The 23,863-nt window shown below is 37.3% G+C and overlaps 1 protein-coding gene and 1 long non-coding RNA gene across 7 annotated transcripts in view; one reads left to right on the forward strand and one right to left on the reverse strand.

Moving 5' to 3' along the window:
- LOC148970474 (uncharacterized) overlaps positions 1-3,103 on the reverse strand; it is an 89,836-nt gene extending 86,733 nt beyond the window's left edge. The window contains exon 1 of the long non-coding RNA XR_016148338.1: positions 2,975-3,103. This is a non-coding gene — a long non-coding RNA (uncharacterized LOC148970474). The remainder of the gene's footprint in view (positions 1-2,974) is intronic.
- Positions 3,074-23,863, forward strand: part of cntnap5l (contactin associated protein family member 5 like) — a 59,197-nt gene continuing 38,407 nt past the window's right edge. For 2 of the 6 annotated variants that reach the window (XR_005623156.2, XM_089124785.1), the window contains exon 1: positions 5,988-6,254. Coding sequence is in view for 3 of the 6 variants with exons in the window: in XM_089124785.1 (XP_088980911.1) it covers positions 6,176-6,254 (79 nt within the window). In the remaining 3 variants the exon portion in view is untranslated. Of the gene's footprint in view, positions 3,212-3,409; positions 3,501-5,986; positions 6,255-23,863 lie in introns of those variants that run through there. The other 4 variants (XM_089124786.1, XM_089124787.1, XR_016148337.1 and 1 more) reach the window with 4 other exon arrangements.

Here is a 23,863-nt window from a genome sequence, read left to right on the forward strand (position 1 = left end):
AAATTTAAAAGGTGCAGTGTGTATTTTTTAGCGACATCTAGCTGTTTGGTTGCGAGTTGTTCAGCCCACGGTAGAAACATGACGTCACAATATGTCGACCTTCATAGAAGGGGGTGCCTGCGATTATGTAGATATAAAGGTCTCATTGTAATAAGTCATTCTAAGTTCTTTATACACCACCGAAAACATAGATGGATGTCATATTGCATTTCTGTTAATAGATACTCAAAATTATTACACATTGCACCTTTAACTAATTATCTTCTAATATTGCTCCAATGCTAATATTTATCTCAAATGTATAACTTTCTCGTTGCTTATTTACAGAATGTGTATATCTTTTTTTTACCCCTAGACTAGTCAAGTCAGAAGCGCTGCCATCAAGTCTGTGACATCTTAAATACATCGCTTTGATCTGATGCGTCTTTGATCTCCTCTCTGCCTTCTTCTTTAGATTGTAGGATATTCACTTTTGATTAGACGCAATACACAAGTTTTATCAAGAGTGCATATGGATTGAAAGGTCATGCAGTTTCTTATTTATAGTCTCAATCATTGTAATCCAATGCTTATTCATAGACTCTTCCAAAGAGACTGCCACCGCAAGCTGTCAGCCAAAGCAAACTTCTTCATTAGCAGATCCTACTGTGTTCTTCATCTGCACATCTAATATTGAATCAGTTCACGCTGGAAAATCAGTACTGATGTATTCAGGCGTCTGACTATGAGATTTTTTTTTTTTTATGTAGCCTACAATAAGCGTCAGATCATTGTAGGTGATACTGTGGAGGGTCTGTAGGTGTGACGTCTGTCGCAGTGACTATCCAACAAGTGACTAGTGGTCAGTTTAAATGGCAACATTAACAAAAGATAGACATTTATTAAAGACATGAAACAGGCCATTCATGTTCCATCAGATTTTATCTACTTCATTTCCTCACTTCTGTTCCTGCTATATTGAAGTGAATTGAACTCCAGCATGGAGTGGATGTCTCATGGCATTTCTCCCACACAGAGAAATTGCCCTCTACTCAAGCTCCACAGCGGGAGATCAGTCGGTCAGACCTGTTTTAATGAGACACACAGACAGGTCTATACGCATGTGTGAGAGCAACAGTGTATTAGAAAGTCGTGCTCACATCCTTTCTGCTCTTTACTCTGGAAAGGATCAAACAAACATGTCCTTCAGATATTTACACAGTCTGAAGCCCATGTTTTCTCAGGACACACACACACAGTGGTAGTCCCCTAGTCTACCAAGGTGTAATGGTGATTCAAATTCACTCTCCGGCATGAGGGAACTCTCAATATCACAGTTCGGCGTAAGTAGTGATAATCCCTACGATCATGATTTAAAGTATACTAGAAATGACTTGTAAACCCAGTGATCATGGATAGATAGGAGCGGATCAGGAAAAGTCAGAGACAAATTTATGATTGATTTCCCTTTGAATATCAGGAGACAATCAAATATAACAGTCATTAATAATTGTCACAAGGGTCTTTGTGGCTCGAGAAAATACATTTACATTTATTAATTTAGCAGGCGCTTTTATCCAAAGCGACTGACAAATGAGAACAATAGAAGCAGTTAAACTAACAGTAGGACAACAATATGCAAGTGCTATGACCCAACTCAGATTAATCTAACCCAGTACATGTAAAAAAAAAATAAATCAATCTGGGGTGCGTTTCCCAAAAGCATTGTAAGTCTAAATTGATTGTAGAGACTATTGGTGGTGTAACCCAGACTCAAATTAGTCAAATTGCAGTTAATCGAAAAAGTATATTTTTGGCGTGTTCACGCTTCCAGTAAAACTTTTATGTGGAAAAAAAGTCAGTGATAAAAGAAAATATAGATAAATAAAATGCTTTATTAATCGGTCTTTGTCAAGTGACGTCAGTGCATTATGGGCATAGCCGCCATTTGTAAGGTATCGGTGCTGGGGTATTCTGTTGTTGGAGAATTGTTTTTTCATTCAGCAACTGGTTGAAATGTCCGCAGGCTTTAAGAGATTTATAATTTCAGTACCATAAACAAGATAGTTGACAATGCTCAAGTATGAGGATGAGAAAGCAATGCGGGATCAGCACTCCAACTCACTGCAGTCAGCTCAGCTCATATATATGAATCTATGTTCTGAAAGGATGACAAATTCTCCAAAAAACGGTACCTGCCATATTTTCCGAGTTTATTGCAATATGGCATTTTCTCAGTTTTCTTGTGCTTCTGCATTCTTCAATGCTCACAGTCAGTAGCTATACCTCAAATATGGCACCGCAGTGACGTCACACAAAACAAACCCACAGTGTCTGGCAAAGACCGATTATATTAGTAATATGCAAATTACTGCGGAAAAATGGATCCAATTAGAGTTGGAGTCATCAATCCGGAAATTCGGCCATTTTGGAGGCACGGAACATAAACAATGCCATTGAACTGAACGCACTCGCAAATTTGGATGATTATTTCTGCTGAAAAATGGTCGAGTTTTGGTCTGTACTAATCGTTGGCATCGGGAAAATACCTTTCAAGTTCTATAGACTGCCAAAAGTTAAAGAGAAGAGTGCAAAAAACTGATGAATGAAAAAAACTGAAGAAAAAAAAAACTGATGTTTGTGGTTGAGAGAGGCACAGCATCAGCCACATCTGTACCGTAAATGAAGCTTTGACTATGGCTAAAATGTTAACGTTGCCGAAATCCGAACGTTCAGACATGAGGCATATGTCCTGGTATTTGAACAGGATTTCAAACCACATGTGGATGTAGCTTGAAACGGATTTCATGTGCTTTTTTTGGGCTGACAATATGAACGTAAGTTAGCCTATGTCGGAATAAGAAATAGAAGGAAGAATTGCAGTATACTAGAGATCTAGCTCGTTTGGACCTTTACCACATATTAACTTTAGTTTGTCAAAATATTGCACTCTCTCCTGCTTGATAAGTCCTTCTCTATATGATTTCGCACCTACCTCTGGTTTTTTCTGTGTTTCTTTAGTTTAACAATGTGTTCAGTAGTACATTAACGGTGCAGTCCATGCTGTTGTTTACATCCGAGTGCCTCCGTAATGGCCGCGCATCCGGGTCACCGCCCGATGCTGACTCCGCCTACTGTGAAACGCGGTCTAGATGAGTTTGTTGAGTCATCGTTAGTTCGTGGTGTAATCTGGACAAAATATTAACAGAACACTGTTAATTCAGAGGAATCGGTGAGTTGTGGATTTATTTTTCATATATGTGATGATTACAATGTATTGTATGCGTGTTAAAATTAAGTGATATGTTCACTGTATGTAAATGGCCTATGTTACATGAACACAAAATGTTGATTTGAAGAGTGTATTGTTAAATATTGTTGAAACTGAGGTTAGAAATGAGTTTCTAAAAACGTTATGCTGTGTGACCAGGCCAGTTTGTTTATGTAGAAGTTGGATTTTCTACTGTGATCTATGTGCATGGTGAGGATTCATCAAGCCGTGCTGAGAGAAGAGAGAAATGGTGAGCCTCCCAGACTAAATTTGGATCTTTTACTTCTTACCTTTTCATCCACTTAGTGGTGTCGTTTTCCTTCTGAAATCTGAATGGATTGAGGTATAGTTTTCTGAACTGAATTTATCGAATGGACCGAGGTACAGTATATTTTTCTGAACTGAAAGTATCGAATGGACTGAAGTGTGTATAATCTTTATTTTTGCAATTTTGTTATCTCATTTACATTTTTTTGGTATATATATATATATATATATATATATACACACACAGATATATCTCTTAAAAGAAGTTTTATTTGGTTACACATTGTACATCATTGTACATTTTCTCTAATTGTATCATCTGGGTTAAAATACTGATTTGAGTTTGCATTTGAAGCGACTGGTTTAACCTACAGTAAAGACAAGAACATTTGGACATTAAATGGAAACTAAACTTATTAATCTACAATAGTAATATTTAAATTAGAGAACCTAAGAAATTCAAACCTCAGCCGGAAAGTAAGAAAGAAGGAATTTATCCACCAGAGATTCAAGAAAGAAAAAGCTTTGTTGACAAATTTATTTGTTTTCTTTTGGGTTTATAAATTTATTTCAAATCAGAACTTGATCAGGGTTGATCATATTGTATATTTTTTCCCCTTTTGTCAAAAGTTTGACATTTCATTTGGTTTATCTTTGTTATTTATTATTTACTGTTCATTTCATTCATTACATCAATACAAAGAAAAAAATCAAAATAGCTAATACAACAAAAAAAATCGAAAAAACCCTCAAATTTAAAATCTCAGAAAATTACAATATTGTGAAAAGGTTTAGTATTTTAGGCTCAAAGTGTCACACTCTAATCAGCTAATTAATCCAAAACACCTGCAAAGGGTTCCTTCCCGAGCCTTTAATTGGTCTCTTAGTTTGTAGTCAGTAGAATTCACAATCATTGGGAAGACTGCGGACCTGACAGTTGTGCAGAAAACTGTCATTGACACCCTCCACAAGGAGGGAAAGCCTCAAAAAGTAATTGCAAAAGAAGTTGGATGTTCTCAAAGTGCTGCATCAAGGCACATTAATAGAAAATTGTGTGGAAGAAAAAGGTGCACAAGCAGCAGGGATGACCGTAGCCTGGAGAGGATTGTCAGGAAAAGGCCATTCAAATGTGTGGGGGAGCTTCACAATCAGTGGACTGAGGCTCTTGAGTTACTGCATCAAGAGCCACCACACAGCTTCAAATGCCGTATTCCTCTTGTCAAGCTGCTTAACAAACAACGTCAGAAGTGTCTTACCTGGGCTAAAGAAAAAATGAACTGCTCTGTTGCTCAGTGCTCCAAAGTCCTCTTTTCTGATGAGAGCAAATTTTGCATCTCATTTGGAAACCAAGGTCCCAGAGTCTGGAGGAAGAATGGAGAGGCACACAATCCAAGATGCTTGAAGTCCAGTGTGAAGTTTCCACAGTCTGTGTTGGTTTGAGGAGCCATGTCATCGGCTGGTGTTGGTCCACTCTGCTTTATTAATTCCAGCGTCAACGCAGCCGTCTACCAGGACATTTTAGAGCACTTCATGCTTCCTTCAGCAGATGAGCTTTGTGGAGATGCTGACTTCATTTTCCAGCAGGACTTGGCACCTGCCCACACTGCCAAAAGTACCAAAACCTGGTTCAATGACAATGGGATTAGTGTGCTTGATTGGCCAGCAAACTCGCCTGACCTGAACCCCATCAACATTTACTTCATGAGATCAGTCTGACCCCATAGAGAATCTATTGGGCATTGCATAGAGAAAGATGAGAGACATGAGCCCGAACAATGCAGAAGAGCTAAAGGCCACTATTGAAGCATCCTGATCTTCATAACACCTCAGCAGTGCCACAGGCTGATCGCATTGAGGCAGTATATAATTCATGCAAAAGGGGCCCAAACCAAGTAGGCCTACATTGGACATATGCTTGATTATACTTTTTAAAGGGCTGACATTTCTGTATTTAAATTTTTTTTAATTGATTTCATGTAATATTCAATTGTTCTGAGATTTGAATTTGAGGTTTTCATAGACTCATCCATAATCATCAAAATTATATAAAATAAAGGCTTGAAATATCTCACTTTGCATGTAATGAGTCAATATAATGCATTAGTTTCACCTTGAATTACTGAAATAAATGAACTTTGGCATGATATTTTAATTTTCGAGTTTCACCTGTATTTATCTTGCGTCCAAAAAGTACTCTCTTGGCTTCATAAAATTAATGTTGAACCACTGTAGTCGCATGAGCTATTTTAACTATGTCTTTAATATGATTACACTTTAAAGATAAAGAAAAATGCTCAGCGAGAGAACATCTTCCAATTGCGGATCTCTCCGTGGTCCTGAAATCGAAAACGCACCACTTACATCTCTTGTGTGTGTGTGTGTGTGTGTGTGTGTGTGTGTGTGTTTGAGAGAGAGAGAGAGAGAGAGAGAGAGAGAGAGAGAGAGAGAGAGAGAAGCAGAGCGCTCGCGCAAGTGTTGGATCAGTCCTTCAGAGGGATCTGAGGAAACGGCGGGAGGCGCGTGTTCATTTGTGACTGCACCTCATTGTGGTGGGAGTCAAACCGCTACCTTCACGAGACTTTTTTGGCTTTTTCCCTAACGGTTGTAACGGTCGGAGGTACCTCGGAAGCGTGGAGCAGAGTACTACTTTTCCCAAACATGAGATTCCACAACAGCATCGGAATTTTCTTCCTCACGACGTTGAGCGCCTTAACTTCTTTTTTATCGGCGAGTAACTGTAAGTTAATTTATTTATTCTGTGAAATAATACTTTTAAACCTTATGTCAATGTATTAAACCTCATCTACATCCAAACATGAGATCTTTAGAAATCCTGTCAATCTTCTCACATAATTAAAAGGCAGTTAACGTTAAACCAATACAGTTTGCAGCCCAAATTGCAGTGCTTTTTATATATTAATTATCAATAAATTAATATAGGCTATTCATTGTATCTATTATGTTTTGTATTTTATAGAACTTCCACTGGAGAGTTTTTTTTTTTTTTGGATCATGATTTTAATGCATTCACTAAGATTTTCAGTTAACTTAACACAATTTGTATGCTAACTTTAATTGTGGGGTATCTGAGGCCATGCTATCTTAATCTAAACACAGAAATGTCCTGAAACCTTTAATAGAAGTCAGTTCTTAAGTAATCACCTCAAAAGAAAAAGAAAGAAAACTCAAACAAAATCATAAAATAGATGGATCTCTCTCTCTCTCTCTCTCACTCACTCACTCTCTCTCTCTCTCTCTCTCTCTCTCTCTCTCTCTCTCTCTCTCTCTCTCTCGGACACACTCACACAGACACACACTAAGGCGTGAGCGAGCAGAAAAACACTTCTTGAAAAGTCAAGCGTTGAGTTTTTCGATCTCATTGACGATTTTATTTCATCTGTTTGGAAGTAATCAAGCGGGTTGGGAGGAGTAGGCTACTGGTACTCCACAAATAAAAGCTTGCGATGATTATGGACATCTGCCGTGATTGAACAGCATCCGATAGCCTACTTGCACTAAAGGATGCAGTATGTGTGAGTGTCAGGTGTTGTCTACACCCTAAGAATAGTAAAACATCACCTACATTGAGGAGACAGAAAGCTGGGCAAATTAGGGAAACAATTTTGAAACGTACTAAATATTGTCTTGTACAAAAGCAGTGTATGATGTTTAGAGGTAGGCTAATCTTCATTCTTTGTTAACACACAGCATATCAGAGGGGTAATTTAACTTCTCATACTGGTTGTCAGGGCCGAAACCTGAACACCTACATTGGGGAGACTAGCAAGCTGTGCAAATTGTTAAAAAAAAAAAAAATAATAATAATTTAAAAAAATATATATATATATATATATATATATATAGGTTTACACCCTCTAATTAACAGGTTTGAGTGAGGGTTAGTCTCAGTGTCTTAGTGTTGATGTTTATTGAAATGTCATAGCCTCTTTGTGAAAACCACTGAGTCTATGAGAAGTCCCTATGGTGCAGCCACTCAATATAGTGAAACTAATGTGTGTGTTTTGGGGTGCATTGAGACCATTAAAGGGACGGTTCACTTAAAAAATGAAAATTCTGTCATCATTTACTTACCCTCCAAACCTGTATAAATTTTGCTCTTCTGCTGAACACAAGATATTTTGTAGAATGCTTGTAACCAAACAGTTGATGGGCCCCATTTGATTTCCATAGTATATGAAGTAAATCTAAATGATGACAGAATTTTCATTTTTGGGTGAACTATCCCTTCAAACTGCGAGTGTGTTTGATTAGTGTGTGAGCGTTTTAAAGGGTTCAGATTTGCAGTAGTCTGTAAATGTGATTGGTTTGGTGTGCACTAAAGCAGAGGTTTTCACTTTTTTTTTCATTACAAGTATGCTCCAATTATTTGAATTCCAATGTGTGGCGCTGCCTTCTTAAAGTACAAAATCATCTGGAAATATTTTCATTTACAGACCTATTTAAACTGTGTGGGTAAGGGAGGATATTTGTATCAAAATTAAATGGGTTTTAAACTACTAAACATAGTAGACTTAACCCAAATTAGATATTCAGTCTGAAAAATGAAAAAAAAAAATATTGTAGCATAATATATCTATATACAAAATATTGTAAAACTAGCATAGTGTATCTACTCTAGCCACTGTAAGTGTACTGTATATATGTTCCAAAGCTGCTTGCTTTACAAAAAAATATTGCCTTAAAACACTAATGATCAAACTAAAGGTGTAGTACTTTTAAAAGTATGTGTATGAGATAAATAATTTATTTTCCACATAACTAGGCTATATATATAAATTATATTATTTCTTATAAAAACCACAGGTGCCAATAAAATAATCAAATTAATGATTTCAAACCAAAAAAAAAGTTAGTGATGCACCGATGTGAAAATTGTGGCTGAGACCGATAAGCAATATTAATATTGCTATTATGGCCGATACTGATATTTACCAATGTCGATATCTCTGTATAGAAAACACATAGTGAGGATTAGGCCTGCACGATATTGGTAAAAAAAATGACATTGCGATATTTTCTTTTTGTGCAATTATTTATATATATATATATATATATATATTGCGATATAAAAACTATTTCACCAGATGACTTGAAACTCTATTTGGAAAGAATGAATCATTCTAGAATGGCTGGGGTGGTTTTGTCATGGAGTAAAACATAGAAACTAATATTGATAGAATGTTAACAAATGTACACTTTAATAAATGGAACCTTATTGTGAAGTGTTTCCAATTTATGTCTCTTGAGTTCATTGTTGGACAGATCAGTTATTTTAACCATTCATTTAAGTAAATCGGTTCAAAGGAGTCATTAGTCCGCGATTCGGACGTGACCACGGCACACGTTGTGCGATTATCCAGGCAGTTTAGGACATCGCGTAAGATTTGTCTCAACACAGAAAACATTTCATCACCAGATAGATTATTTTGTTTTATTGAAAGTTTGGTATGTCATCTGACTGTGTGGAAAGCTTTTCAGAGAAGATAAGGCAACGTTATTTTAGCACAATTAACAACCAGCGGTAGTTCAGAAAAAAAAAGTCAAGTCAGTCGACTCAATTCATTGATATGCGCGAGAGAGGGAGGGAGAGAGAGCAAGACAGTTTGAAGACGGCTAGAGTGCACGCGCGACCGGGGCTTTCACTCTCTTTGCTTGTTCTCTCAGCAAGCGCAGCAGTCAGTCATCTACATCACTCACCGGTCAAATATGGCTTTGGCGGGACAAAAATACACCTTAGTAAGGCTGACAGAAAACAGCGTGCAAGTTTCAGTCTTCTGGTTGATGTTTAAACTGACAGACAGGACTTGCGCTTGTGCAAAAACATACACCCCCGCCCCCACACTCACATCTACACACGTCAAATGCACAGGAATGATTATCGGCTTGTTCACATCGGCCCTATTTTGACATACCGATGTGTAAAAAATTGACCATATCGGCCGATGTTATATCGGCAGCCGATATATCATGCACCACTAGATTTAGTAAATGTTAAGTGATTTATTAACAGTATATTTCTCTGAATATTTCTGTTGAGATCTGTTGGACACCATTTTGAAAACATTTTGAATAAACCTTTGCAAAGTGTGTTGGTTTACAGTACAGGAGAGGTATAGGCTAGGCCATGTCCACACGGTTTGGCCGGTTTGACCTTCCGTCCACACTGAGACACCGTTTTATGTCAATGAAAATGTAGCTTTTGGAATACGCTATCCAAAGCGGATAAATTTGAAATTGGCGTTTGCGCATTGTAGTGTGGACTGTGAAGGCGGAGGTATTTGAAAATGATCCATGTTGTACCCGTAGATATTCATGTTTACCAGTATTGTGCTTGTTATGTGCTATTCACTTTTACACTGTTGCTAAAATATGTTACTTTGCACACTCTTCGTATCAAAGTACTGCAAAGAAAATGTACTCACATTTGCTGTCCTGCATCAATACAGGAGAGCAGTTGCGTTTTAGACCAAACATGTGGTGACTGGTTGTGACCTTGACGCATCAGTGATGGTGAGATTTTTTGCTAAATAAAATTATTCTGTTAGAAGAATTCCACGATAACTTTATTATTTTTCCATCTGTATCATCTCAGTGAGCTTTTGTGAGGTTTCACGCATGCGCAGTTTGGGTTTCTCATCCACACTGAAACGTTGGAAAACGCCTGAAAACGCTAGTGTGGATGGTGAGTGTTTTTAAACGAAAACGTTGTTTTCAAATGTATGTGGACGTAGCCATAGTCTGAATGGTGAGACGTTTTAGTCTGCAGTAAGACAGTGCATGAGTTTGATGAGGTTATGTTTTGCTGGGGGAATGTGGAAAGCTGCTGTCTACGAGCAATCAGCACCGCCCATGTCAGGCAGTGGTGCTGCAGCTTCTGTTAGATAGAAAAGTGGCGTTTAAAACTCTCCCCACTGAGAACAAAAGCCCTCTGCGGTTTTCAATCTGTCTCTCACAGACTTCAGTGCCCACAAAACAGGTGTGTGAGGGATTGAACTCGTGGACTCTTGCCAGGAGAAAATAACTTTCCTTTAAATAAGTTGCACTTAGGAAAAATGTGCTCTGAAATAGACATCAACACTGAGATCAGGGCTATATGAAGAATCTCAGACAAAGCCCAAGAGTTAGCAGCTATACTGGGAGAATGCTTTTAACAAAATTTGGGTTTAAGTGGTGTTGTTTTTAACACATTTCCTCTTCAGCATTCTGTAAATGAAGCAGCAATTATTCTAAGTAGCACTTTCACTTTGTAATCTGATGACGTCTTTCTGGCATCGTATCACAGAAAAGCAAAATCAAGTCAATTCTTAATGTCAGTGAGGTTTCTTTGTGAGGCATTTGCTAGGTATTTACAAATATTTTGAAAAAGATTGTGTAGCCTACAGTGCAAAGATGGATGCGCCGTCAAACATCACTCATTCGAATCAGCTATCGCGTTCGTTTTAACCGGTTTGAACGTTTCCTTTTTGTTAAAAAAAGAGCAAAGAACAACACTCAGAGATGTTTCTCCGCCGACTGCCACTCTGCATATGTCATCTCCTTCATCGCTCTGATTGGTTTTAGGTCTATCCACAATGTCCATTGGTGACGCCCCTCTGAAAATGATTTGTCTATGACGCTTTGCCAGACCATAACTCAGTTACAACTGAGAATGGTCTGGTTTTAACCAGACTACTTCATTTTGGCAATTTTAGATAAACTGTTAATGGTGCATTAAATGCGAATTGCGAATTGCAAATTGCGAATTGCAACCAACAGAATTTTTTGTCGTCTGAGACAGCAGAGAGCCAGTAAGCAATGAAGTTTTTTTTACAAATATACATGATGTTTGCTTAATTGGTCAGTAAAATGACATGCTATTGTTATTTTTTCATCATTGTGGCAGTGTTTCATTCACTGATTTTAGCTAGCTTCTAAGCATAAAGAACAACATAATGACGAAACATGGTTGTCTGTTTAGGGTTACTGTAGAAGCATGCCTGCGCAAAATCAGTAGCACCTCATTGCAGCACACAAGATCCAGGGGGCGGAGTCGGATCCAGATCTGAGGGGTGGAGTTGGGTAGGTTCAGGGGTGGGTTTAGGGATCAGGGGGTGGAGCTGGGTTTAGGTATGTAAGGTGGGAAGTGTTGGATCTGGATCCGACTCCTCCCTGTGGATTTCATGTTCTGCAGTGAGGACCATTTCCGCAAAATGGCTATTTCATTAAGGGTGTATACACCCGCTGTATAAGATAGGAATGACTTATTAATAAAGGTAATATAAACATAACGGTTTATTATGTATGGTCTTTATACACCACTGAAAACATGTGATATTGCATTTCTCTCAACAGATCCTCCTAAATGTTACACAATGCACTTTTAATTGATCTTGACATGAGTCCCTGTAGTCATCCAATTTGACTCTCATATGCTGATGTAATATTATAAACTTGACAGGTGATTTTTATAAAATGCTTTTTTAAAAAAGTTTGATAAAATTTTGTTAAATGTTTCAATAAAATATGATATTGTTTTTACATGGTTTGCTACATTTAATTATCCTCTAGAAGATTTGACTCTTGTACAATTTTCTTTTAGACATTGGCCTACAGCTGTTGATGTAGATCAAGGAATTTAGGGAGCGAAGTCAGCCTGAATTATGCTCTGTCTGTGCTTCTGAGTCATGTTTACAGTTAGTGTTGCGCGTGTCTTGTGGGTGTTTATTTATGGAGCTGTTTTCAGTTGGTTTTCACTACACTCATGAAATGCTAAAGGACAATCGTGCTATACTTACAATCTGTTTTAGGCGTCACTCCAAATATTGAAGCTAGATTTTAAATGATGTAGCTTTTTAGTGGTCAAGCTATTTTATTGATTAAGTGGGTAGAGCTGACGAACTATAGTTTTGTTTTTCTGTTCGCCTTTTAGAATTAGTGGCCGGATTCACAAAAAAAAGATACATTACAGAAAGTCGGTCTCAAATTTGTGAGTGAAATCTGTGCACAAATGTTTTCACACACATCATATGATTCATCAATAACCATCTTTCTAAAATGTATTCTAAATTTATGAATAATTGTATCAACTGGAACCACTTGCACACAAAAATCACATACTCTTGATCGCCTCATAATCATTTGAAAATTAAATTTTAAACAAATTTTAAATATAGTAAAAAGATCAGTAAAGGAGTAAGAAAAGGTGTGTTATAGCTCGAGCTGCACGGTAGCTCTACATAAAAAAGATGCAGAAATGTACAGTTGGCTATTCAGAGGTCTGTTATGTCTGTAAAATTTGTTTATTGCGTTTGAACTTGTTTTGGAGATGTCACTCTTGGCATTGCTCAAGGATCTTGCTACTTGTGCTTTTGGGAGAGAATGTGTCTTTAGAGAGCGTCATGTTTGCTGAGAGTGACAAAAGAAATGGGTGTGCGGAAAGCCCTTATATGGACATGGTTTAAGTGTGTTTTATGCAAATTACTTACCCAGGCACGCGGTAAGATAAATAAAATTATCATTAGAATGAGGTAAAGAACAAATGCATGTGCATATGCACGTGTTGTGAATTAGGTGAAACGTTTTTGTGAGAAATTCAGTATACTTATAAATATGAATAGTGTACACAATTATTAGTTAGTGAGACCCAATGATCCAAATGCAATTCTGGAACAAAACAGGCAGAGTGTGTGGCAGTTCTATGCCAAGATTTTTCAACTCAATGAAAAACACCTAGTCTTTTTGTGTTGCCTGCAGATTACATTAATTGTCATAAACGTGTACAGTATTTATGTTGCAACTGGTTTGACGGGTGTTGATCATGGCATCACGTTTTTTAATGTGCTATACACTTTAGGAGGCTATTTCCTAAAGTCTTTCTGTTGAATTAATTTGCAATCTGTCTTTTTGAGTGTAGTGTGAGTGAGTGTGATCCTGTGAATAGGCACTATATGCTGAATGTTACCGAAGTTTTGTTGTAATTATAAAGGTCAAAACTCTATTTTACTCATTTTGGCTCAGTTTTTTTTTTTTTTTTTTTTTTTTTTACCAAAGTTTAACATGCATGACCATAACCTGTTTGCATTTTCATTGCCTAATTGGACATCCTAATAGTATTATAGTATATTACCACAAGTTGGAAGTTATTTTAATTTATTTACAATTATTTTTAAGGAGATTATTTTCAAGAATTTGAATTATTCTTAAGTGTTTGGGAACACTTTATTTTAGGGGCCAATTATCAGTTGTGTATTAGCATGCATGTTACCAGGATATTGGCTGTTTATTTAGTACTTAAAAATCACACATTAATGCCTAATTCTACATGACCATATTCTACATCCCTTAATCCTACCAAATATCTAAACTCAACAACTACCTTACTAACTATTAACAAGTGGTAATAGGCTTTATGCCAATGGTCACGTGACCCGAAACCCAAAAACGGGTCTCATCGCATCCACTTGTCAGAGAAAGTGTTAACGGCCGTAAGAACTGACTACGATATCTATGGATTTTTAAGGTAATCCGCTAACCTACCTAGTTCACTTTGTTATTGGCGTTATATTCCATTTAAATATCTAAATTTTTCTGTGAAGAAGAAAAAATTTTAAATTTAGGTTATCTTGAGTTAAACCGCAAAAAATTTCATAAAGCACATACAAAAGACCTGAACCGGAAGCGATGCGATCTGTTTTACAGAATGCGGAAGTAAGTTGTGCATAGAGGAGTTCATTGAGGCAAAAGTCATAGTTAATATTTAGTTAATAGTGAGAATTGGACCCTAAATAGCAGTTAAGAAGTTTTTATTCATAAGAAGAATGTTTCATGATTCCAGCCGAAGAAGTAGCAATGCCCAATTTCATGAATTTCATTTTTCCAAAATATTGCATTACAATATTTGGGCTCATAAAAATCGAATATTCGTTTATTTATATTATGTTTAACGGAAAAAAACGTCATTTTTTAAGTTTAATTTATTTTACATGTTTTGGTCACCATTTCTGAACAAGCTTACAAAATATGTTAAAGTTTTCTTTTATTTATTAAAGTTTTCTTAACATTGAATATATAGGGGCGTGTTATTCTAATGACGATCGTTTTCAGCCGCGGGGTTTATCAAGGGCAGGTATTGCGTACACCTGGATTTCAAAGGTACGCACAGCTTCGTAAATCAGGCGGTGAGAGGGGTGTAAGCATAATCTTACACCAACATATGCGCCTGTTTCTATGCAAGAATGATAAATGAGGGCCAATGTGATTGACAACTCTAGAGAATGCATCCTGAACAAATGTCTGCATTAGTAGTCATCACCACTAGTAACTCTTACTAACTTTATTTATTACATTAAATAAATAGTCAGCATAAACTGTTCACAATTTGCTTATTATAATTTGGCAGTGTTTACGTGTTTACAGGTTTATTTTCTCCAAACACCCAAGACAAGGACAAGAATTTTGAGTTTTCAAAATAATCTCAATTACCTCTTACAGTCACTTAAATTGCACTTCACTGCCAATAACGTCAAAGCTGCATATACTGTAGTGTCTGTGTCGTCCTCCTAATAGCAGCAGTGTTTGTGAACTTTCAGAGGATCAGTGAAGCAAGGTGGGCTTTCTGACTGCAGAAAGACGTGTTTGGTGTCATGCTGTCTCAGAGAATTGCTCATGTTAATTTATATTCATGGTAAAAAAAAGGTTACAGCACCACTTCTATTTTAGATGTGGTTGATGAATGTTCCCTCTGTTTTGCTGCATCTCAGGGATTCTCAATATCATATTTAATTAAAAGGGACATAGTTGTTATGTTGTGTTCCCACATTAAGGACCCAATAGACTGGTTTTCACGTCCACAAGTGTCCCATTGATTTTTACAGGCTATTTTCTTAGCTACTGCAAATATTGCTAGTCAGCCTTTGTCGTGTTAATAATTTAGTATATTGCTGGGCCTGTGCAGTTCTTGGTAATATTAAGTAATATTTTTGCTGCAGTGTGTAGCTTTTTTTGGGGTTAAAAATGTTCCAAAATACATGTTTGTGAAAATACATAACCAGTGTCCAACGCTATCTGCTTTCCTTAGCTCGATTCAAAACGGTATTGTTTTTAATTCCAGTGGTACTGGTGGATTTATGCAGGAGATTCAAGCATGTCTTTGCGTCATTACGTCACATCTGTACACACAAAGAAGGAGTCTCGGCTAGTAGGCTATATTGCATGTATAGCCTTTTCTCACAGCACCTCATATAATTAAACTCATCAGTTTGATGGCGGATCCAGAAAGCTTCAAACGACAATCACCAGTGAAAACAGATTCACCCGTTGTAAAATGCAAAAGACTTTGTTCAGACTTCGGAGTGGCTACAGAAAAAAAAAGACTATTTTGGGTCCATGCGAAAACAAGAATAAATATGCTCCTTCCGCGAAGGACTGCAATTGCAGATTTCGAACAGAGATGGCGACAAAAAGGGAAAAACTGTGAACTGCAGCTTTAAGGACATTTTCGTTTACCTTATTTTGTTTACCTTCCTTTGAAATCTCTTTCTTGGCAAAAAAAAAACAGGTCCACAGGTTCTGATATGAGGGCATTTATCCTATAGTCTCTTTTTGTCTCTCTCTTGCTTTTAGTTACCCTGGGAAAACCGAGACAACTTCCGGCAAATTTAGATTTGGTCTGCAAGTTAGTCTGGCAAAGAGCTCATTCAAGCCCATTTCTAATCCATCGAAATCGCGGTACCAATCAGAAGCATTGGGGGCAGGCTTTACATGATGACGGCAGCACAGTGATGGAACTGGAGTGTGACGGTTATAGTAGAAACCGTCATTAGAACTCCATAAACGGCAAAACTATGTTGTCATGTAGGCTAGGGCTGTCGCGGTAACCGCAATATTGTAGTACCGCGCTTCTGACAAGTCAACCGCAGAGGATAGCACGTAACCGCAGCAACCGCGATATTCACGTTTTTTTTTTTTTTTTTTTTTTTTTATAAGGCTATACCCTTCTTGTTTTAAACTTAATGCATGTGTATTGAATGTTAAACAAGTTCATAATGATAACAAGACTGTTTATCATGGTGATGTGTAGCCTACAGGCTTCACACAGACAGTGAAAGAGAGAGATCGGCAGAGCGCGTGCAATCACCTGCGTCTGTCTTTGAAGTTGTGAAAAGCTTGTCGTGTCAAACGGAAGTGAAAAAATAACGTTCTATTCACGGGTATTTTCCCATAAATGCGCGTCAGCAGCAGCGCTGGTCAGCATCCCACAAAGGAAGCCGAAATTGCCTTGAAAAGTTGAATCTCAAAGTTAAAAATAATTAACATCTTGTTGAATCAGCTTTTTTAAACGTGTTCATTGAATGAACGGTTCAATGACTCGCTCAAAGTCCGTTGTCATAACAATATGCGCGCTGAGTGAAAGTCTTTCAATGCGCATATACTGTAGACGCTGTTTAGTTTCGGTTACATTGGTTACTGAAAATGTCCTCGTTTTTGTCCACATCGTAAACATTATTTATATATCAACAAAAACATATAAATTCACGTCCGTCTCACTGCACCGGCACCCAGTTTGCGCATCTAAATTGCAAAGTTGTTTTTTTTTTGTTTGGTTTTGTTTAATGTTTGTTATTTATTTAATGGAAATTGCATTCACTTCTAGTTATCTTGCTGTTCATTTTAAATAAACGTAGAGCAAGTAGCTAATCAGTGTCTGCTCGTTTATTCAAACCAAGTTGTTTTATAACAGACGAATGTCTCTTGCATACATCTCCTTCATCGCTCTGATTGGTTTTAGGTTTATTGAGCCCAGAGAGGTATTTCAGGCACGTCCATTGGTGACGCCCCTTTGGAAATGATTTGTCTATGAAGCTTTGCCAGACAATAACTCAGTTACAACTGAGAATGGTCTGGTTTTAACCAGGCTAGCTTTTAGTCTCTCTCTCTGTACTGATCTTAGAGGAACTTGATGGATCTGATATTCTAAGGATCCGGTCAGGTGGGGGAGTTTGGCGAGAGAACCCTCCCAGTCACACACAAATGAAGATCAAAGCAGGCAGGCAGGGATTTACAGAGATTAAAGCAAAATGAAGGACAAACAAAATCCTCCCGAGTTTTGATGAGGGGAAATTAAGGCCACGGCTCAGGATCGGATAAATACAAACAGAGCGCCTGCCAAATGACACATCTCAGACAGGAAAAAAAAAAACATGCACACACAAATTACATGTTTTCAGCTTTCATAATTCTGCTTGTTGTCATGTTTTTTTTTTTTTTTTATTAAGGTCAGGAGTTATTAATCAGGGAAGAGTATAACAATAGGAAGAAGAATGCATATTTTTTTATAATCAGTTTAAAATGTCTTACTATAACTGAACTTCATCATGTTATTTAGAGTAAGAATTAGAAATACAGCCTTCCCCAGCCTGCCCACTGAACATAACACAATCATGTCATTAATATAATTATTTTGTTACAATGAAATGAAAAATGCCATTAAATCATTCGGATCTATTGTCATAAAAATGCCGCTCATTGCTCAGTTTGACCTGTCCTGTGGTGTGAATACATGTAAAACATCTTTAAACAGCATTTTTCAAATTGTATTATAATTATTTTGAATTTCATTGACATTAAGAGCACGTAGAATACTTTTAAAAAATCCATTTGTCTCACACCAGGACCATTAGATCTCAATTAGAGATCAAAAACTTGATTTTAAAATGTTTAAAATTTCATATTTAAAAAAAAAAGCTCATGTCTGTTTGCCCACTACCCTTTCAGAGTTTTTGAAAAGAGATTTCCGATCCATTTCTGTGGTTTGAATCTCAGAGAATTTTATTATACTGTTCATCTGATAATGGTATCTAAAGGGCCAAACAGAGTTATTTGTCAGGCAATCTTATCAAAGATCCTATTTACACTGCAAGTACTGCTGTCATTCCACTGGGAGATGATTTAAACAATGCCTGGCGGAAACACTGTGGAAACCCGTTAATCTGCCATTAATCTCCCACCTTAATCAGCGCTATCGTAGCGGCCCATCAGATGGGTGATCGATCCCGCAAGCTATAAATAGCTTGGAGCAATGTGGGCTAAACAACTCTCTGACGTGATGTACGTTCATTAGACCTGCTGGATGCTTGAGGTGTTTAGCACATCCTGTCCTTTCTGAGATAATCATAATCACTTCCTCTCTTTCACTTTATCCTGCATTGTTTACAGCTGTTGAAAACTGTCCAGTGATCCCTCTATACCAGGAGTCGGGAACCTGTTTTACATGAATTGACATGTCAACCTCCAAATTAAATCTGTTTGATACTATAGATAGACCAATATGCAGTGGACCCAAAACATTTTTGTACACTTAAATAAAAAATTTGAAATTTGCATCGCATAGAGTGAAGAAAAGTTTTTCTCAAAACTTCTCTTAGCCAATTTTTCTGTTAAAAAGCTATTGATTCTGACCAGCTGACTCCAAAGTTGTTGTTTTTTTTTTGTTTAGTTTTTTTTTGCTTTTTTATTGGTGTATAAAATCAACTATCAATCAATTTCGACTCTTTAAAAATTAGTGTTACATGTTATGAACAAATAGTTTTTATAAAATACAAAGTATTTTAGCAATACTTTATAGGGGTGGGAATATTTGGTACCTCACTTTTAGGTTCAAATCAAATCTTGAGGTCACGATTCGATATGTGTATAGATTTGATTGTAGTTTACTATTTTGTGTTGCGTTTCTTATTTGACTGCGGTAGACAGTTTAATAGGTCTAGAAGGAAGAAACAATACTACTGAACTAAATGTGAACCTTTATTTTGTTTTTCTTAACATTTTATAGTCACCCCAATATTATACAAATACCCTTTAAGCTGACTACAATCGATACATTTTTTCATTAAAATTAATTAAATGTATGGCAACAGATTATGAGGCTTCTAGCTGTCCCTTTAAGAATGATTGCACAGATAGTTACACATCTGATTTTCTCCCATTTGTTTTCGTTCACGTAAGACATAACCGACTGACCACATGACGTGCATTTTGACATAATTGTGTTGGTAGCTGTGAAAGATTTGTGATCGCATGCATTTTTGCACAACTTTAAGTAGTACTGCGAAGTAAATGAAGTGTAAAACTTTATAAAATCAAATTTTTTAATTAATACAAATCGGAAGAAAAGAGAATCGCGATTCATATATGAATCGATTTTCTTTATTTTAAATCAAACTGCTTTTTATTAAATATTTTGCGTGAAAAGCAGGGCCACTGTAGTATTTAACCCAGAAAACAAATTTAGGTTCTGGGAACATTAGTTTTTGGTTCCCAGAACGTTCCTAGAACATTCCCTTAAGGTTAAGGGAACGTTCACAGAACATTCTCCTTACGTTATAAAAATGGAACCTAAAAATAACCTACATGGAACGTTCCTATAACGTTCATGTTTGGTTCCCAAAAAAATAACCTCATGGGACCATACGGGAACGTTAGGCGAATGTTCTGTGTTTGCTGGGAATATTGAAGTTATATCCTGTTGTTTTACAAAATATTGCTTTGTGTGCGAAAATCAGCAAAACAGAAGACCAAAGTGTGTAGTTGCTGCAGCACTGCTGTGGCTGTGTGTAGGACTGACCCACAGGACAGTAGATCCATTTCCTAGAGCTTTACACTTTTTGTTGATTGCAGATCAGTTTCTGGTTTGCGCAAGTTAATGGAACAGATCTTTGCGCTGTTCAGTGGGCCGTGCGAGTAAACAGATCCACTCTCCAGTGATTCGCACTGTGCGATTCTGCTGTGTATTCATCCCACTTTTGGAGTGTTTGGCTTCCCATAAAGTTTATAACTCAATAAAACTGTCTGTGTGATTACAAAGAAAGATTGCTGAAAGATTTGTGCAGATATGATTGACTTCAGCATTTCTAAAATAAACAACAAAATAAAATTATATGCACAATATTCCTCTCTCTCTGTTATTGCTTGCTTTCCACTGATTACACCTCCGTGTTCCAATAGCGGCAAACTTGCCTAAGTACCCCGATCCCTGCTTTATACTCTCTCTCATTTCTCTTTGCCATTCCTGACCCCTTTCTCTCTTCCCTGTGTCCCCTGGACGACATGATTAACGCACTCCTGCCCAGGGCACATTGAGGATGCACAGTAATAATATCTGACCTTTTGAACAATGACCATGTGGATCCACTCTCGAGCAGGACAGAATGAAGTGTGCCTCAGAGACACAGACCTGCCTGAGACATCACTGACATCACTGGCCCACCTTTCTTAGTCCTAAAATTCCACATAATGTCCATCATTCAGCCACTTCAAAATGCTGCTGCTCCTGGGGTTATTTTGTGATGGGAAAATATAATTATATGCCAGTTGCTAGACAAACACTACTCTACTGTGGTCTCTGTCATTGTTATGTTGTCGGGTGAACATGTGTGCATGCGCATAGGGCTAAAAGAGGGGGAGAACGTAAAATTGTAGATGTTGAAAGGTCATTGACATGCTCTTGTAGATGTGGGGCTTGAAGAGAGGTGCTTTTGTTGTTTTAACCATGCAGGGCCATAAACCAGTTTTATGAAAGATAAAAGCACACATTTTGATTGGTTGATGAGGTGAAAGTGTTCCAGCTGAGGATACTTATGAAGCCACCAACAATGGTGGATTTACAACATTGTTTCTGAAGAACATTTCATTGTTCTTTTCAGTATGAATACTAAGCATGAATTGATATCACAAAAAACAAATCCATTTAATGCTGAATAGTTCAATTGTCTGTAATGACTGTTTAGAATATTTATTTTGTGGCATGGGTTCTCATTTTTTGGCTTAACCAGGGTTGCCCAATCATGGAGATACTGCAAAATTCTGCTTGTACCAGCTAAATAAGATCTCAAGGAACACACATCATAACTTTTGCATAAACATACACCCCAATTTCAAGTCAAGTGGCATGTTATCTATACGCATTTTGAGCTATCCGAGTGTATGCGTGTATGTCTACGCCGTTAAATGTCCGAGCGATTCCGAGTGTATGTACACGCCGTTAAATGTCCGAGCGAAACGAAGCAAAATGTAGATCTACATCTGGGGAGCGATATTTTTTTTTCCTAGGATGGTAGGGGAAGACTCATAAATGGTATTAACCCCAGTGACGGGTAGGTTTAGGGACAGGGTTGGGGTAGATCATATATTTATGTATACAGTAATGTAACGTTAAGTCAACGGCGTTCATAAACACGCTGAAAAGCGATGGAAATGGAAATACGGCAAAAATGGAAATACGAATTGGCGTGTCATACATACGCCATTTCATGAGATCAGTCTGTAATTACAGACAGGTGTTTTGAAGCAGTGTTGGAACTCTGCGTAATCAGACCTCTAGGAACAGGTTTATGCAGCCCTGAGCTAAACTTTTAGAAAATTCAGTTCATAAAGTTACAATGAAACCAATCTTTTCTTCTGTATTGTGACATGCATCAGAGTGAAGAAAAAGGTAGGACTGGGACTTGGATCTATGATGTGGTTTTTGATTTTGATAGAGGCATTTAAAATCTCTAGTTTGCAGTCGATTGAAAGGAAGGGGCAAGGTTTAAACAGATTAAATGATTGGATATGTCACCAGAGAGAAGTCTGTCATTTCACTGGAAGGTAGTCCATGTTTTGATTAAGAATTACAAGGTAATTTTTTTGAATGAAACATACACATTGAAAAAAGAAATCATTCACAATAAGATCAATAATAGCTAACATAGGCTGAATTTCAGTGATTCTCGAAACGGCTTACAGTGGCAGATCCTGCCCACGTTTGCTCTGAAGTTATCTGTCAATACAATGTCTATGAATTGGTTTGTGTTGATTAAAATACCTCTTGTTTTTTTCTGCTAGGTTCAACTGTCTACATTTTTATAACTGTGTTTGATATCTTTCTTAGGAAAACAGTTGACAGGAATCATCTGCATTATTCATATAAAGAACTGTAATAAAACAGTACTCAATATATTTTTGAAGGCATCAGCCATGTTTTGAAATATAAAGCTAGTTATTTAGTTTTAAAGGGGTTGCTTGAATGAGACTAATGCAGATATAAATATATATGACAGGGTTTGTAAAATATGTATGGAATTTCAAAGAATATTCACTTGCTCAGCTTTTGTAGTGATTGTCAGTTTCTCTCAAAATGGGTCAACAGGCATCTGAATAAAGCCTGCAGGATCAGTTTTCGCAGAGTATCGCCCTATTCTTAGCTCTTGTTCGTTTGTTGACTCCACATGTAATGTTTCAAAATCTTGAGTGGGATTATTAGCTTGCGTAAGCCCATCCCTAGTCTGTGCTTACGGTAATTAAACATTAGTCCAATTTGATGTGCCCTTAACATCCGTAACATCTTCAGGTCTAGACACTCCATTGGGAAATTAGTTGTTTAATGAAAAAATCCTGTTAGAAATATTGCTGGAGTCAACATTCTGACATCCTTTAAAATCCTGACACTGCCTGCTTATTAATTTCCCACGCAAAAAAAGGGCCTGATAACTTTCAGGACATGTGAAGGTTCTGAATTATGTGCTTCAGTGAAATTTATAAGGTAAAATAATTTGTTGTCCTGATCAAATGATGTCATACCCTTGAGGGTGTAACCTAAACGTCAGGTACATCATTTTCAGCCTCTGAGGTTGTATTTCAGTGCAAACAAATCAACCTCAGATGAACTTTGCAGAACATCTAGTAGGACACTTCATCACTTTCTTCAGTGAACTTTCTTGAAATGCTACTTATTATTGTAGGAGTAAATCTGAAGGGGGTGCTGTGTGTCATTTGTTCAGCTGAGAGTGAAAGGACGATGCCGCAGCTGTTCTCTCTGATGCAGCGGAGAGCACTGCTGACTCAGATTATGGCTCCCTTATGGTGGCAATAACACATGTGAGCCCCCTCACAATGGCGAGACTTCTCTCTTTTCTCATTAAGTTGAAGAGAAAGTGGGAGTGTGTACGTGTGAGATGGAGAGAAAGGAGGAGGAAAAACAGAAAATGAAGAGTGGGTGAACAGAAAGATGGGCGAGATTGAGGAATAGAGAACAAAAGGGATGGAGAGATGGCTATTGGGAGCGTCAAAATTGGGAGTAGGCAATTCAATGTCAAATGAGTGATTGCCAGGCGAAATGTTGCCACAAATGCAAAGGCGCTCTAAATAAGGATATATTTTTACCCTGGTCCATGGAGAGTGCTGAAAAGTGCTTACGCTGCTGAAACAGGAGAGAGCTTTAAAATGCTCCCTGGACACAGCTAATGGTTCCCTAACCTGCTGTTCATTGTTTTGTTATTCTGACTATACATGCATATTCTGGAAGCTTGAGAC

This window comes from Pimephales promelas, chromosome 21 (assembly GCF_988280905.1).
Source record: "Pimephales promelas chromosome 21, fPimPro1.hap1.1, whole genome shotgun sequence".
NCBI lineage: Eukaryota > Metazoa > Chordata > Actinopteri > Cypriniformes > Leuciscidae > Pimephales > Pimephales promelas.